The sequence below is a fragment of the Equus asinus genome, chromosome 23, assembly GCF_041296235.1.
Source record: "Equus asinus isolate D_3611 breed Donkey chromosome 23, EquAss-T2T_v2, whole genome shotgun sequence".
In the NCBI taxonomy this organism is placed as follows: domain Eukaryota; kingdom Metazoa; phylum Chordata; class Mammalia; order Perissodactyla; family Equidae; genus Equus; species Equus asinus.
The window spans coordinates 21,627,040-21,640,436 of NC_091812.1; the positions used below are offsets into that span (position 1 = coordinate 21,627,040).

The 13,397-nt window shown below is 41.0% G+C and overlaps 1 protein-coding gene across 21 annotated transcripts in view; it reads left to right on the top strand.

Annotated features, from left to right (window-relative positions):
- FRMD3 (FERM domain containing 3) overlaps positions 1 to 13,397 on the top strand; it is a 382,586-nt gene that overhangs the window by 300,132 nt on the left and 69,057 nt on the right. For all 21 annotated transcript variants that reach the window (XM_070495921.1, XM_070495924.1, XM_070495918.1 and 18 more), the window contains 2 exons: positions 9,342 to 9,429; positions 11,177 to 11,265. In XM_070495921.1, coding sequence (XP_070352022.1) covers positions 9,342 to 9,429; positions 11,177 to 11,265 — 177 coding nt within the window. The remainder of the gene's footprint in view (positions 1 to 9,341; positions 9,430 to 11,176; positions 11,266 to 13,397) is intronic.

The following is a 13,397-nucleotide window of genomic DNA, read 5'->3' on the forward strand; positions in this document are numbered from 1 at the left end:
GAACTGTAGAAGTGTTAGATGACCTACCCCAGTGATCTTCAACTGCCTCACCACCAAGCTGGCATCCCCTTAATCATCTCCACTCGCCCATGACCTCATGTTTTAAAAGATTTTATCTAAAAAATGATATTCATGAAGCCACAATTAATTTGCTTCCTAATTTTTATTAGTCATACCCAGCTACCATCTAGAGCCTTTGAATATCAAGAGGTCACTAGCCAAAAGCAAAGAAACTTGACACCCAATTATTACACTTGAGGGACCCTTGGAGTCAAAGCAGGGGTTATAAAATGACAGCCCTTGGACTACACTCTGACCCAGATATATGTTCTTTGGGCCAAATAATAGTTTTTAAAAGTGGAATCAGTTGCCATAAAGTTCCAGCTTTACTCACAACTGGGGAATTTGGTAACACTAGGCCCTGACCCCTACGTGGCAACATTCAGCTCAAGCTAAGCAAGAGTGCCTTTTAAAAGAATCATTTGCTCTCCAAATTTGCCACTGTCCCTGCTCAGCCAATTCACCTTCTGTCCATTGGTATTGAGTTTGTGACCATCTTCTTTTACTAATGAGGAAGCAGAGGCCTGAGAAATTAACTTATCTAAGGCTATACAATTATGAAGCCATAGACCTTGGCCTGAAACCTGAGTCTTCACGTACAGTGCTCTGATATCTTTCTAAGTGGCTGCTCTCCTGTAAGTATTGTCCTTGCCTGGCCCCAGGGCATCACCACTGTCTCCCTCATAGCATGGTAGTTACCCAAATTTGCAGTGTTCTGTCTAATGCTCTGTATAGAGATGGTCCCTAATGGTTCCCAAGGAGTTTGAAAGAGATGATGTCCCTCTCTAAGTAAAGAATTAGAAATGACAGACTGGATTTTCCCAACATCATTTATTGAAGAGACTGTCATTTCCCCATTGTATATTCTTGCCTCCTTTGCTGTAGATTAATTGACCATACACTCATGGGTTTCTTTCTGGGCTCTTTATTCTGTTCCATTGGTTTATGTGTCTGTTTTTGTGCCAGTATCATAATATTTTGATTACAAGAGCTTTGTAGTATAGTTTGAAATCAGGGAGTGTGGTTTCTCCAGATTTTTTTCTTCTTTCTTAAGATTCTTTTGGCTATTCTGGGTCTTTTGTCATGCCATACAAATTTTAGAATTATTTGTTCTAGTTCTGTGAAAAATGACATTGGCATTTTGATAGGGATTGCATTAAATCTGTAGACTGGCTTGGGTAGTATGGACATTTTGACAATATTAATTCTTCCAATCCATGAGCGTGGTATGTCTTTCTATTTATTTGTGTCACCTTCAATTTCTTTCATCAACGTTTTATAGTTTTCAGAGTATAGGTCTTTTACCTCCTTGGTTAAATTTATTCCTATGTATTTTATTCTTTTTGATGCAAATGTAAGTGGGATTGTTTTCCTAATTTTTCTTTCTGATAGGTCATAATTAATATATATAAATATTACAAATTTCTGTATATTAATTTTGTATCCTGCAACTTTATTGAATTCAGACTGGAGACTCCCACTTCCAGTTAGGAAGTAGGAAAGCATGAGACTTTGATTTTCCCCAGCCAAGATAACATTAACAAGCTGCATAAACTACAAAATCATATTTTTAAAACCTATCCTGACAGTGTAGCTTGCAAAGAAACCTAAATGTACCAAAAGTCCAGAACGTCTTTCCTAGGAGAGCTGAGACCTGCAGTTTCTTTCTCTTCTGGTGGAGTGGTGGGAGAAGGAGAGACATCCCACAGGTGGGGTGCAAGAGGAACTAGCCGAACCTTTAACAAGCTTTTAGTGCCCATGAATGGGCTAACTTGTCCGATTGGGACCCCAAACACTCCAGCTACAGAATGAGTTGCACTTTCCCACCACCCTTGGGCTCCAGGCATTCACTGACTGAAGAGGAGCAGTATGCCAAAGTCAGACAGGATGGGAGAGCTGAGTGAAATCCCTCTGAGGCACTCCAGACCTTTAACCAGCGCGGGGAAGCTCTTGACAGTGGTGAGGGACAGGACCACAGGGAGGAAAATGATCTTTTGAAGTGCAGACAGCCAGGGATGGGACTAAAGAGCAAAGAAAACTCTCTGCAGCTCAAAAAAGTTGCCAGCCAGGCTACGAAGAAAGCATAGAGAGATCTCCAGAGTCTCATGGGGGCTAAGATCCCAAGCCTTGCCGAAGGGCGAGTCCTGAGAGCACTTACAAGCACTTGCAGCCAATGATGAGCAAATCTAACTAAAATTGCAACCAAGTCGCAGCAAAACCTAACCTAACTCATACTGAGAATTTTACTTTTCAGTAGAAGACAATTATATTGGTCTTTTACCAATGAGTTTAATTCTGGAGTTCATAGACCCAAGTGGGTCCAGCAGAGCCCAGTCCACCTCCTTCCCTGCCAAAATGCTCCAAGCAGTCCAGATCACTGCTGGCAAGATCTACACCTCTTTCTACAATTAATGTCCACTGATAATTTGCATTCATCCTTGGGATGCTGTACACTTTTGTACTGTGTGTGATAGCATGCTAAAGGAAGATCAGTAAGAGAATGTTCCTCTTTGACAAAAAATATTCAAGATAGGCAGAAGGGAAAAACATAGCTAACTCTATAATTACTTGACCTCACCTAATTTATTAGAAAAGCATATCTTTAGAGAATTGTTAGCTCTTAAAAAAGAATTCAGCTAATCATTAGCCTTTACTTCTAAATGTCTCATTAGAGACACTATTAATCTTAGCAGAACAGCTCCTGGTGCAAGATTTAAAGGATAGAAAATCATTAATTTCCATTACCAAACAAGATTTTTGCCCGAAACAAATGTCCAACGGCAGATTTGAGGGGAAGAAAATTCTATTTAATTGGTCTTAGTGTCTTCCTGAAGACTTGATCACTAAGTGGTTTCTTCCTCAGTGAGTCGGAGGACTCAGGAGACTTCAGTGCTGTCGGGTCTCCATCTTTTCTCCATTGGTTTTGAACCCTTTCCTTTCTCTGAACATTTGCATTAGTCTTTCTCTGTGTCTGACTTTTTAGATTAGTCTTTTAAATGCTTAGCTGTTGGACATCTGCAGTTAAACCCAAAGCAAACGATACCAATTTGAGGATTTATTTGAGAGGCCTTTGCTTTGCTGTAAATATCTCGACATGCTTCCTGACATTTCCTCCACCATTGTATTTCTGATTTCAGTCATGTGCATGGCCAGCAAGGAAACAAATGCTATTCTGAGGGTGGGGGGGAGCATACTCTGTGCCAGGCACTAGTCTAATGATCTATTAACTGCCTACTCTTTACACCAAATCTGGGAGCTAGGTACTGCTTTTTATCCTCATTTTATGGAATCAGAGAGACATAGCTTCACTTGTTCTCTATTCCTGTGTTCAGTTCCTAGGTCAGGGTTCAGCAAACTTTTGCTGTGCTAGGCCAGTTAGTAAATATTTTAGGCTTTGCAGAACGTACAGCCTCTGCTGCAACTGCTCAGTTTTGCCATTGTGGCATGACAGCATCCATAGACAGGACACAAACCAAAGGGCGTGGCTGTGTTCCGATAACATTTATTGACACTGAAATCTGAATATTATGTAATTTTCATGGGTCATGAGATATGATTCTTCGTTTGATTGGTTTAAACCATTTAAACATGGAAAGATCATTCTTAGCTTGAGGGCTGTACAAAAACAGGCGGCAGTATGGATTTAGCCCGCAGGCTTTAGTGTGGGGAATCTCTGACCTAGATTAAAATTGAGACACCGCTGCTCTCTAATCAGGTCTAAATATCAGTCATCTGGAATGGCTTGCTTCATCATGGATAAGGTGCAATGTTTAGAATTTGGAAAATGCTTTCTATAAGAACTTATAGAAACCACGTCATTTAGCAGTGCTCTGCCGTGGCGTCCGGGAGGGCAGGCAGACAGCTCTGGACCATATCGTGTTGGGACTGATGAAGGTGCAGGCACTGAGCAATGCTTTAGAGCCAGGCACACTTGGATCTGCACCTCACTTCTGCACTTACTAGCAGTGTAACCTTGAGGAAGTTACTTTCCTTCTTTGAGTATCAGAATCCTCACCTGTAAAATGAGGATAAGAATTCCTCCTCTACGAATATTAAGTGAAAAAATATGTTTAGTGCTTGGCAACATAAACAATTGTATATTCCTCAGAAAAGTATGGTTTAGTAAAAGATAGTTCTGCATGCTTAGCCATCATATTTGTCAAAATCAAATTTGTTTAGTTCAGCAGTGCTTTTAGACTGTATACTATTCATCCAATAATTCTTTTATTAAGAGGGCAGGAATTTGTTTCTCTTTCAATCATTGTAAATATATAATACATAAAAGAGTATATACAATATATGTAAAACTTAAAGAATGGCTGAAAACACCCATGACCCGCTAATTCTACTTATGAATTAGAATACGGCCAGCTGCTCTGATGTCTCCCATGTGCCTCTCCCAGTTCGCCTCCCTCCCTCCTCTGCACTATTCTGAATTGGGAGTTACTCATTATCCTGTTTTGCTTTTATAAATGTACTTCATATGTATCACTAAATAACGCATTGCTTGGTTTTTGCTTCTTTTGACTTTCATATAAATGGAATCATACTACTCTATTTTTGTACCTCGCTTTTTCCCCATCAACACTATGTTTTTGAGGTTCTTCCACACTGATGCACATAGCCATAGATGTTCATTTTTGCTTCTGTGTAATTAGTTTTCTATCCTATAACATGTTGCATTTTATGTATCCATTCTGTTGATGGACATTTGGGCTGTTTCTAGGTTTTTGCTATTACAAAGAAAGTTGTTATGGCTTCTTGAATAATTCTGGTGGGAGCATATGTAACAGAGTGCCCAGTCTAGGTACAAACCTAAGTGTGGAATTTCTGGGCCATAGGGTTTGCACAACTTCAGCTTTTCTAGAACATGGTAGCTTGTTTGCTAAAGGGGTTGCTCCAGCTTACTTTCACACCAACAATATATGAGGCTTCCCAGTGCTTCACAGCCTTTTTTCTTTCTTTTCCTTTTTTCTTAAACTCTTAAGAATTGAAATATAACACAGATACAGAAAAGTATGCAAAATGTAAATGTAAAGCTCAGTGAATTATTATGAAGCAAGCATGAATGTATCCACCACCCAGGTCATAGAGAGAACTGGTAACACCTCAGAAGCCCCTGTTATGCCCCTTCTCAATATTAACCTTCTCCCTCCTCCCCAAAGGTAATCACATCTCTGACTTTTTTTTTTTTTTTGAGGAAGATTAGCCCCGAGCTAACATCTGCCAATCCTGCTCTTTTTTCTGAGGAAGACTGGCCCTGAGCTAACACCCGTGCCCATCGTCCTCCACTTTATATGTGGGATGCTACCACAGCATGGCTTGCCACACGGTGCCATGTCTGCACCCGGGATCCAAACCCCAGTGAACCGCAGGCTGCCAAAGTGGAACGTGTACACTTAACCACTGCCCCACTGGACTGGCCCCCACATCTCTGACTTTTAACACTTTAGTTTTGTTTTGCTCATTTTAAAAGCCATGTAAATGGATTTCATTCAGTGTGTATTCATTTATATCTTCCTTCTTTTGTTCAGTTTTCCTTTGGTGATAGTCACCCATCTTGTGACATTTATTTTCCTAGGTGTATAGTATTCCATTGTGTATCCGTTCTACTGTTGATAGACCTTTGAGTTCTTCCTATTTTTTGCTATTACAAATGGCACTATGAAAATTCAATATATTTCTTGGTGCAACATATACTAGTTTTGTTGCATATATAATTATGAATGGAATTGCTGTATTATAGGGTAAACATGTTCAATTTTAGTAGATAATGCCAGTTTTCCAGATAGTTCTACCAAATTGCTCTCCCACCATCAGTATATGAGAGTTGCTTTTGCTGAACATCCTCATGAGTGCTTGATCCTGTTTTTTAAATTTTAGCTATTGGATGTATAAGTGATGTCTCATAGCTTTAATTTGCATTTTCTTGATCATAAAGAAATTAAGCACATTTTCATGTGGTTGTTGGCTATTTGGATATCTTATTTTGTGAAATGCCTGTTCAAGTCTTGTGCCAATTTTTCTTCTGGGTTATCTCTTTTTTTTAATTTATTATTTATTGATTTACAAGGTTTTTTCAAAATTCTATATAGGAGTCATTTTTTTGATTGTACATGTTGCTGAGATCTTTTCCCAAACTAGGGCTTGCCTTTTCACACCCTGTATGATATTTCCTGATGGGCAGAGAGGTCTTTGAGTTCAATGGTGCATCCTTTGGAGCTGTGCAGCACCACACCCTACTGTCATCTGGGGTCGAGTGTTGCAATTAGAAATCAGATGTCCATCAGAGTTACTAAGGATAAGGAAGTGGTCAGAAAGAGACCACCTGGGCAAGCAAAACTTATCTTCCAAGGTGAACTTCCAAATTATAACCTTTCACATTTAACTTTTCCCAGACTGAATAGAAAAGAAGGGTGTGCTTCAAAACCAAACTTGAATTTTAAGAACAATGTGTAGCTTGTATAAAGGTGCTGACAATTTAACCACTAAGGAGAAAGGCCAACTCTCAGGAACAGAGGAGCTCTTATTGGTGTGGACAGAGTGAGGGCCTTTCATGTCAAGTGGGAGAGCTATCCTGGGAGCTAAGCTCATGGCCTGTGGCTGTGGGAGGCACTGGGCTGCTTTGGCCCCAGTCCTGGTTCACTTTGGCCTCAGTCTGGGTCATTAGGCTGTGTTGAGGGCCACCAGAGTGGGGTCCCCCTTAGTAACATGCTGGATAGCTCCACTTCGTGCTTTGTCCCTAGTCAGGGGGGTGAGATGAGTGTATGAGTGAGTGAGGCAGAGAGAGAGAGAAAGCACCCCAAATTTGGATTCAATAATTATCTTGATTTTCTGGTGAAAGGTAAGCTATCACTTCAAGAACTTATGAGAGAGCTATGGAGAGAGAAATACTTATATGTATTGAGAAAACTTTCAAAAAATCCCTTTCTCCTCCCCTGTCAATATAGTTGGTGACGTTTTTGAATCTATTGCTACTTTATCAAGAAGAGGAATAATTATAATGACTGTGACTTGAAAAAAAAGAATCAAAGATAGGAGTTGTTGGATTGAAAGGGCCCATACAGTGCTGATCAGGATGAATAAACACAGATACTCCCTTTACATAAATCACAGTGAAATTTCAGAACACTAAGACTAAAGAGGAAATTTGGAAAGGCTTTTAGACTTTGTTTTCCTAAAGCAAGTGTTTGAGTAAATCCCTCAGGAATATATTCTGTAAAAGGTGAATTTAAAAATTATCTCTTCTATTAAAAGATAAAGGTAGTGTATGTGGCTACCTTCCATTTCTTCTCCAAGTCCCTATGGATTATAGAAAAAGTATTAGAAAGCAGATACAAGAAAGAATGTCATCTTTGGATCAGAAGTCCTGCAGTGTCTCTGGAACACAGGAAACAGGTGGAGGGAATCTGGGTCACACACTTGTATAGGATGGGAGTGGTCCTGGGTGCTTCAGGCAACAGATACACAGATTGGCCATCATGGTGAGTGGACAACTGTGTTTGGAACAGTTGGCAGCTTTGACCCCTTCCTCTGGTTCCTTGTGCTGAGTCGTGGGCAGTAGCAGGCCTCAGCTGGAGGGACTTTGTGTGTGGGCAACACCCAGAAGGAACGAGAACCTTCAGCCTGAAATCAAGTTGTTAACACATGCTCTTCCCATATGGCATGTCCTACCCTACCCTACAATCTCTGGAGGCCACTGCATGAAACAAATAACATCAGATTCCAAGATGAGCATCTAAACAAGAATCATGAAACACAGAAACATCAGCTTAGTGAATGAGAGACTCTGACTCAGCAAACCAAGGACCATCACCAAGAAAGCAGCTTAAGGAGCAAACAGGATTGAACTTTGTTTCTTTTCAAGTGGATTTCCTCAGAGGAATCAGCAGATTTTATTCCATAAAATAAGAACAGGCAGCGATTCCAAGAGCCAAATAGATAATACATTGGAAATGAAATAATTGATGTTAAAAAATAAACTCATAAATGGGATGAAAGCAGGATGCACACAGCTGAAGAATAAATTAGCAATTGTAGGTTTGAATTAAGAAGTACTTCAGAATATAATACAAAAGACAGATGTAAAGAATGAAACAGAGGTCAAAAGACATGGAGGATAGACCTAGAAGCATCACAATCCATTTACTGGGGCCTCTCAAAGGAGAGACGAGAGATTGTGGTTGGAGTGATGGAGGAGGTTGGGAGCAGAAGAAAAGAATCAAAGACACGGCCAAAGAAAGATGGGAGTTCCTGGTTTGAAAGGGTCCCCGCAGTGCTGATCAGGGTGAATAAATAAAGATGCTCCTTAGACATAGAAGAGTGAAATTTCAGTCCACTCAGGTAACCGAAGATCCCAAAAGGCTTTAGGGAGAAGGTAGATGGAATCCTATTTTGATTTAGAGGCGTGATGACTCTTAGCTGTCTTGAGGGGGTGGAGATAGGAGAATCTGTCTTTGGGGAGAAGCTTGGGTAGAAATAGAGTTGATATTGCAATATAGTTTTACATTTTGAAAATAAAAATGAATTGTGTTTTCCTTAGCAAACTCTTCTTGGTTGTTAGAGTTACATAGTTCTCTTTGGGGAATAGTTGAGATTCTCTAAGATACACGTGGGATATTAATGTTGGTCAAAGCAGAGTCTGACATGCTGCACAGTCCTGGTTTGGACGTTAGCTCAAAAGGCCTTCACTACCATCTCTATTTGTAGTCTCTGCCAGCCCCCGCCAAGACCAGGACCTTGTTTACCACCCTGGAGGACAGTGCTGGGACTAATGGCTGAGATTTCCTTTCAAAATCCAGGGCTTTTCAATGGAATGGTTGACAGTTCTTCCTACCCCGACGGTTCTGTTTTGGGCTTGTTGACGGAGTAACAGGATTGCCCACTTTCTACCCTGAGCAAGAAGGAAATGCTGTCTACCCTGGATCATCTTTTTAAATCAGTAGGAAAGAACAGATGCTGTATTTTATTTCATATTAAGATTGAATTTGCAAGCGCCTACTAATTGGTAACTTGATAACCTTGATTAACTGTACAGGTCACTGGAGTCCTCAGAGTACATGTGAGTTTATTATGGAACAATTAACCAGGGAACATGAGCTCAGATTCCGTAGCAAAGGGCTCCTTGTGGTGAGAAATAATGATTAGCCTTACTGATTACTATTCATATAGGGATTTCTCTCTTTATTTAGTTTAGGATGTCACATTTTATTGAAGGAAGGAACACCATGTTTCTATTATTTTTTGTATTAACACCCTAAACTTTTCTTATGTGATTTTAGAGGCCAGAGCCCACCAGTTGCTGAATTTAACTTACTCCTGAAAGCTCACACTTTGGAAACCTATGGGGTGGATCCCCACCCATGCAAGGTAACTGCCCCTCACAGCAGGTCAACATTTAATCATTGTTTTGCCCAAAAGAGAGTTAATTGGTGTGCAGGCCTGGAAGACCCCTCCTATGACATTTCCCCAGTCTGACCCTCTGCCCCTAATTGGAAGGGATGACAGTAGGCTGCAGTCTCATGTTTTGGCAGTTAATTCTCTCCATGAGGGTCTTCCAGTTGCTTGCTAATTGCTTGTAGTCGCTGCGTTTTCCTAAATTAACCTACATGGATTAATTTATCAAGTGGATGGTTTTACCCCTGAGAAGTTACAAGATCCTAACAGATTTATTCTCCAGGCCATTACCAGCAAGAATGCAGTCTTAAAAAAATAAGTGCAAGAAGAAAGGAAAGATTTAAAACTGTATTTTGACATTAGGAGTATTTGTTTTTCTGTTTTCCTTCACTCATATTGTTTGACAGTATTTCTACCAAACGTGAAACCAGTCACATGTCTTGGAATCACCTGGGCCCCACCCCAGCTACTAAGAGTCACTGGGGGTGCAGCTGGATAATCAACCTTTTTAACCAGCTCCCAAGGTGATGCTCATGCACAAATTTTCCAGAAATATTTTATAAAAACAATGTTCTCCTTTCCATGTCCTAAACTATGCATCAACCAGACACTAACCTGAATCCTAAACTAAGCAATTATATCAGCCAGGCTCTTAAAAGTAAGTTTTGAGTCATACCGGAACATTTCTTTACCCAGATGGCACCAGCTAATAGGATTTGGTAAAGTATTCATCCTCCAGCTCGCAACTCAGGCTGCTCATTGGAAGCACCTGGGGAGCTTCAGAAACTCCTTCTGCCCAATTACAGCAGGATCTGTGGGGGCGCAGACCAGGCTCTGCAGATGATTCCAACGTGCATCGGAGGCAGGGCCAGTGGTACTTGCCCACGTGGGTATGTGCATCTTCCTGCTCTGCCCACACAATTGTTTATTTTATTTTATTTTCATTGGCCTAATTTATTTTTTTCTTGAGTGATTTTTATTTACTTATTTTCTTTGTTGAGTTCTAGTTGACATACCATATTATAGTAGTTTCAGGTGTAAAACCACATAATTATTTTAGAAGTTTTGCCAGATGCCGCTTCCTAGTAGTGGTATCAATCAGATTATTCCATTTAGTGAATTCGATTTTATCCGCAAATTTGAGCCTCTCTGTTCATTTTACTTATTGCTTGGAGACTGATTTGATTTTTCTTCTTGTTGTTCCTTTGCCTTTACTTAACTTATCAATGCTTAATTTTCTTGGTCAAAGTTGGAAGCAGGTAGGCCTTTCTGGACATATCTTTAAATTAAAATTGCCAGAAATCCTGTGTGGCTTTGAATCAAGTTACAGCAGAAGCTCAGGGCTTTGGTTTCACAGCATCTTTGGTTCCAGAGCTAATGGCCACCAAGAACAGTTTGCCCACATTACAGGGCAGATCTGAGAACTCCAGTGGCCCCCGAAGGCACTTGGAAGTAGACATGGTAGTTTGAGACTAATCTATATTTTTCCCAGGAGGTTCCTGGTGAGGCAGAAGGTCTGTTCCTCAGAGGGAAAGCTACACATTCCTGGACCTCTCCCAGAGTCTGGAAGTTCCGTCCTTAAAAGTCCCAGCTCAGAAACTTAGTTTATTGCTACAGTCATTGGGATTAATCTGAAATTAACCCAGGGTGACGTGAATAAGCATACCATTTATCATTTATTTTCCTCAAACCCAATAAGTTTTTATTTCTATTTTTTCAGGATTCAACAGGCACAACAACATTTTTAGGATTCACTGCTGCAGGCTTTGTGGTATTCCAGGGAAATAAGAGAATCCATTTGGTAAAATGGTGAGTACTTCTTGGAATACTGACTTACCATTTTTCTTAATCTTGTTTTTCTTTCTCCACCTTTGACTTTTTTTGGGGAAACATCAGGTAGAATGCCTAGTGCCCATTTCTTTGCCTTCAAGCTTCATTTTAAAAGGATTTATCACCTATAGATGAAACCCAATCTAGGCTGCCCTATCTTAGTGGAGAATTGGATTTTTCAAGCTCAGGAGTCAACCCAGGAGACCTGGGATGTATCCTGGGCTCAGGGGCTCTGCCTCCAGAGAAGGTTTCCAGTGTTTCCTCACCAATAGCTTCTGCTTTGGCCGGAGGGGTGACCATGGAGTGCGTCAGGGTGGGTAAAGGTGAAAAACCTCATGGGCAAGTCAAGACCCACTCTCTCCCACTGACTTCTCTACTTTCTCCTCTGTTGAGTCTTTGGTGCTAACTCATGCTTTGTTATCCAGTGTATCAGTGAAGATGCATTTTGTTCAAAGGATCAGGAATGTCTACTCACAATGGTTTACAACTAAGAGGACTGATTATCTTACACAACAAAAGTTCCAGAGATCAGGCAGTTCCACGGTCCATTAACTTAACTGCCCAACAACACCATGAAGGATTTGGGTTTCTTCATTTTCTTCTCTGCCATCCCAGGGTGGTGTCTTTTGTCCCCAGGCTGGTGCTCATAAGATGGCCATGCATGCAACTCTGGCCATCACATCTTCCCACAGCAACTCCCAGAGCCTGGAGGAGAGCAGCCCCTTCCTATGTATCTCCTATTAAAACATGGATAACTTTTTCGGAAACCCTGTAGGGATTTCTTGTGTATCTAATTGGGCAGGATTAGGTCACATGCACCTACACAAACCAATCCTTCCAAGAAGAATTGGAACTCCATTACTGGGTTGGTCAAATCCAGATTCATCCTCTTGAGTCTGGGAAGAGTAATCTGCATGACCTCAAGGAAGAATAAAGTCTAGGCTGTGTCAGTAAAGAAGTGGGACGATGGAGTGAAGTAGGTAACCAGCAGTTCCCACTATGTCCAATCAAGGAACAAAGTGGTTTTGTCAAGAGTAAAGAAGGCTGAACATTATATGTGGAATATTGTAAAGGCTCAGTCTTGTTCATACCTTCAGCTTCATTCACTTCCTTCTCTGATGGCCCCTGACAGGTTTGTCACCTCTGTTGTGTCTCACTGGGTGGTGGGCTCACTCCTTTGGCCTCAACCCTTAGGTCTGACATTCTTCTTGATGGGCCCGTGGGCATCCATCCTCTGTCCTGGGTTGGAAATGCTCTCTTGCACTAAACTGAACCTCAGTTTCCTGGTTCTTTTAGCTTCAGGATTTCTTCCAGCACCTCTTTATCAAGTCCTCCCCCACCCCTGCTTGGCACTCTCCTCTTAGCACTTGCACACTTGCCTTCCTTTCAAACCTTCTCTACTAGCATCAGTCAGCTAATGTCCACTCTGCTCCCTATGTCTCCTGCTCTTGCTTATGATCAGTCTATCATTGCCTTTTACTCAATTCATACTTTGAACTCCCCTCTGTGCTCACTTCTTCTCTTATTCTACAATTAGCACTCTCAAAACTCTTGTCTACCTTTAATAAATCACTTAACTTCTGAGTCTCAGTGTACTCATTCATAAAATGGGGATCGATTATATCTGACTGCCTTAGAGGGAGGGAAGGAGATGGGGGAAAGGCAAATGAAATAGTGTGTGTGAGTGATGTGATTCGTGAACTGTGACATTATATACATGTAACGTGCTGGTGTTACCCAATTTTCTTCTCTGTATTTCAGCACCTTGTAGAGAAGCTCTAAGTTAGTCACTCTTCAGTCCATTCCAGAATACGTTTCCTAAGGATTCCTATAGACTTTGGGGAGTATAAGTAATTCTAGGACTTCCCTCATCCTACCCTATGGCTACAAAAGTCTTAGGGATCCTAAGGGTGTTAGATCCTCAGGTGTCTAAATTGCTTGAGCTCTAGAGTAGTTAGGTTAGAACCTGACTTGTCTCAAGTGCAGATTAATTGCAAGTCTCTCCCCTTTGGGCTTCAGTTTCTTCCTGGGTCCAGGAAGAGTTGACTGAGATGGACAATCCCCTGCTTGTTTCTGGTTTCTATGTCTTGATGTTCCTGGTGGGCTCCTGA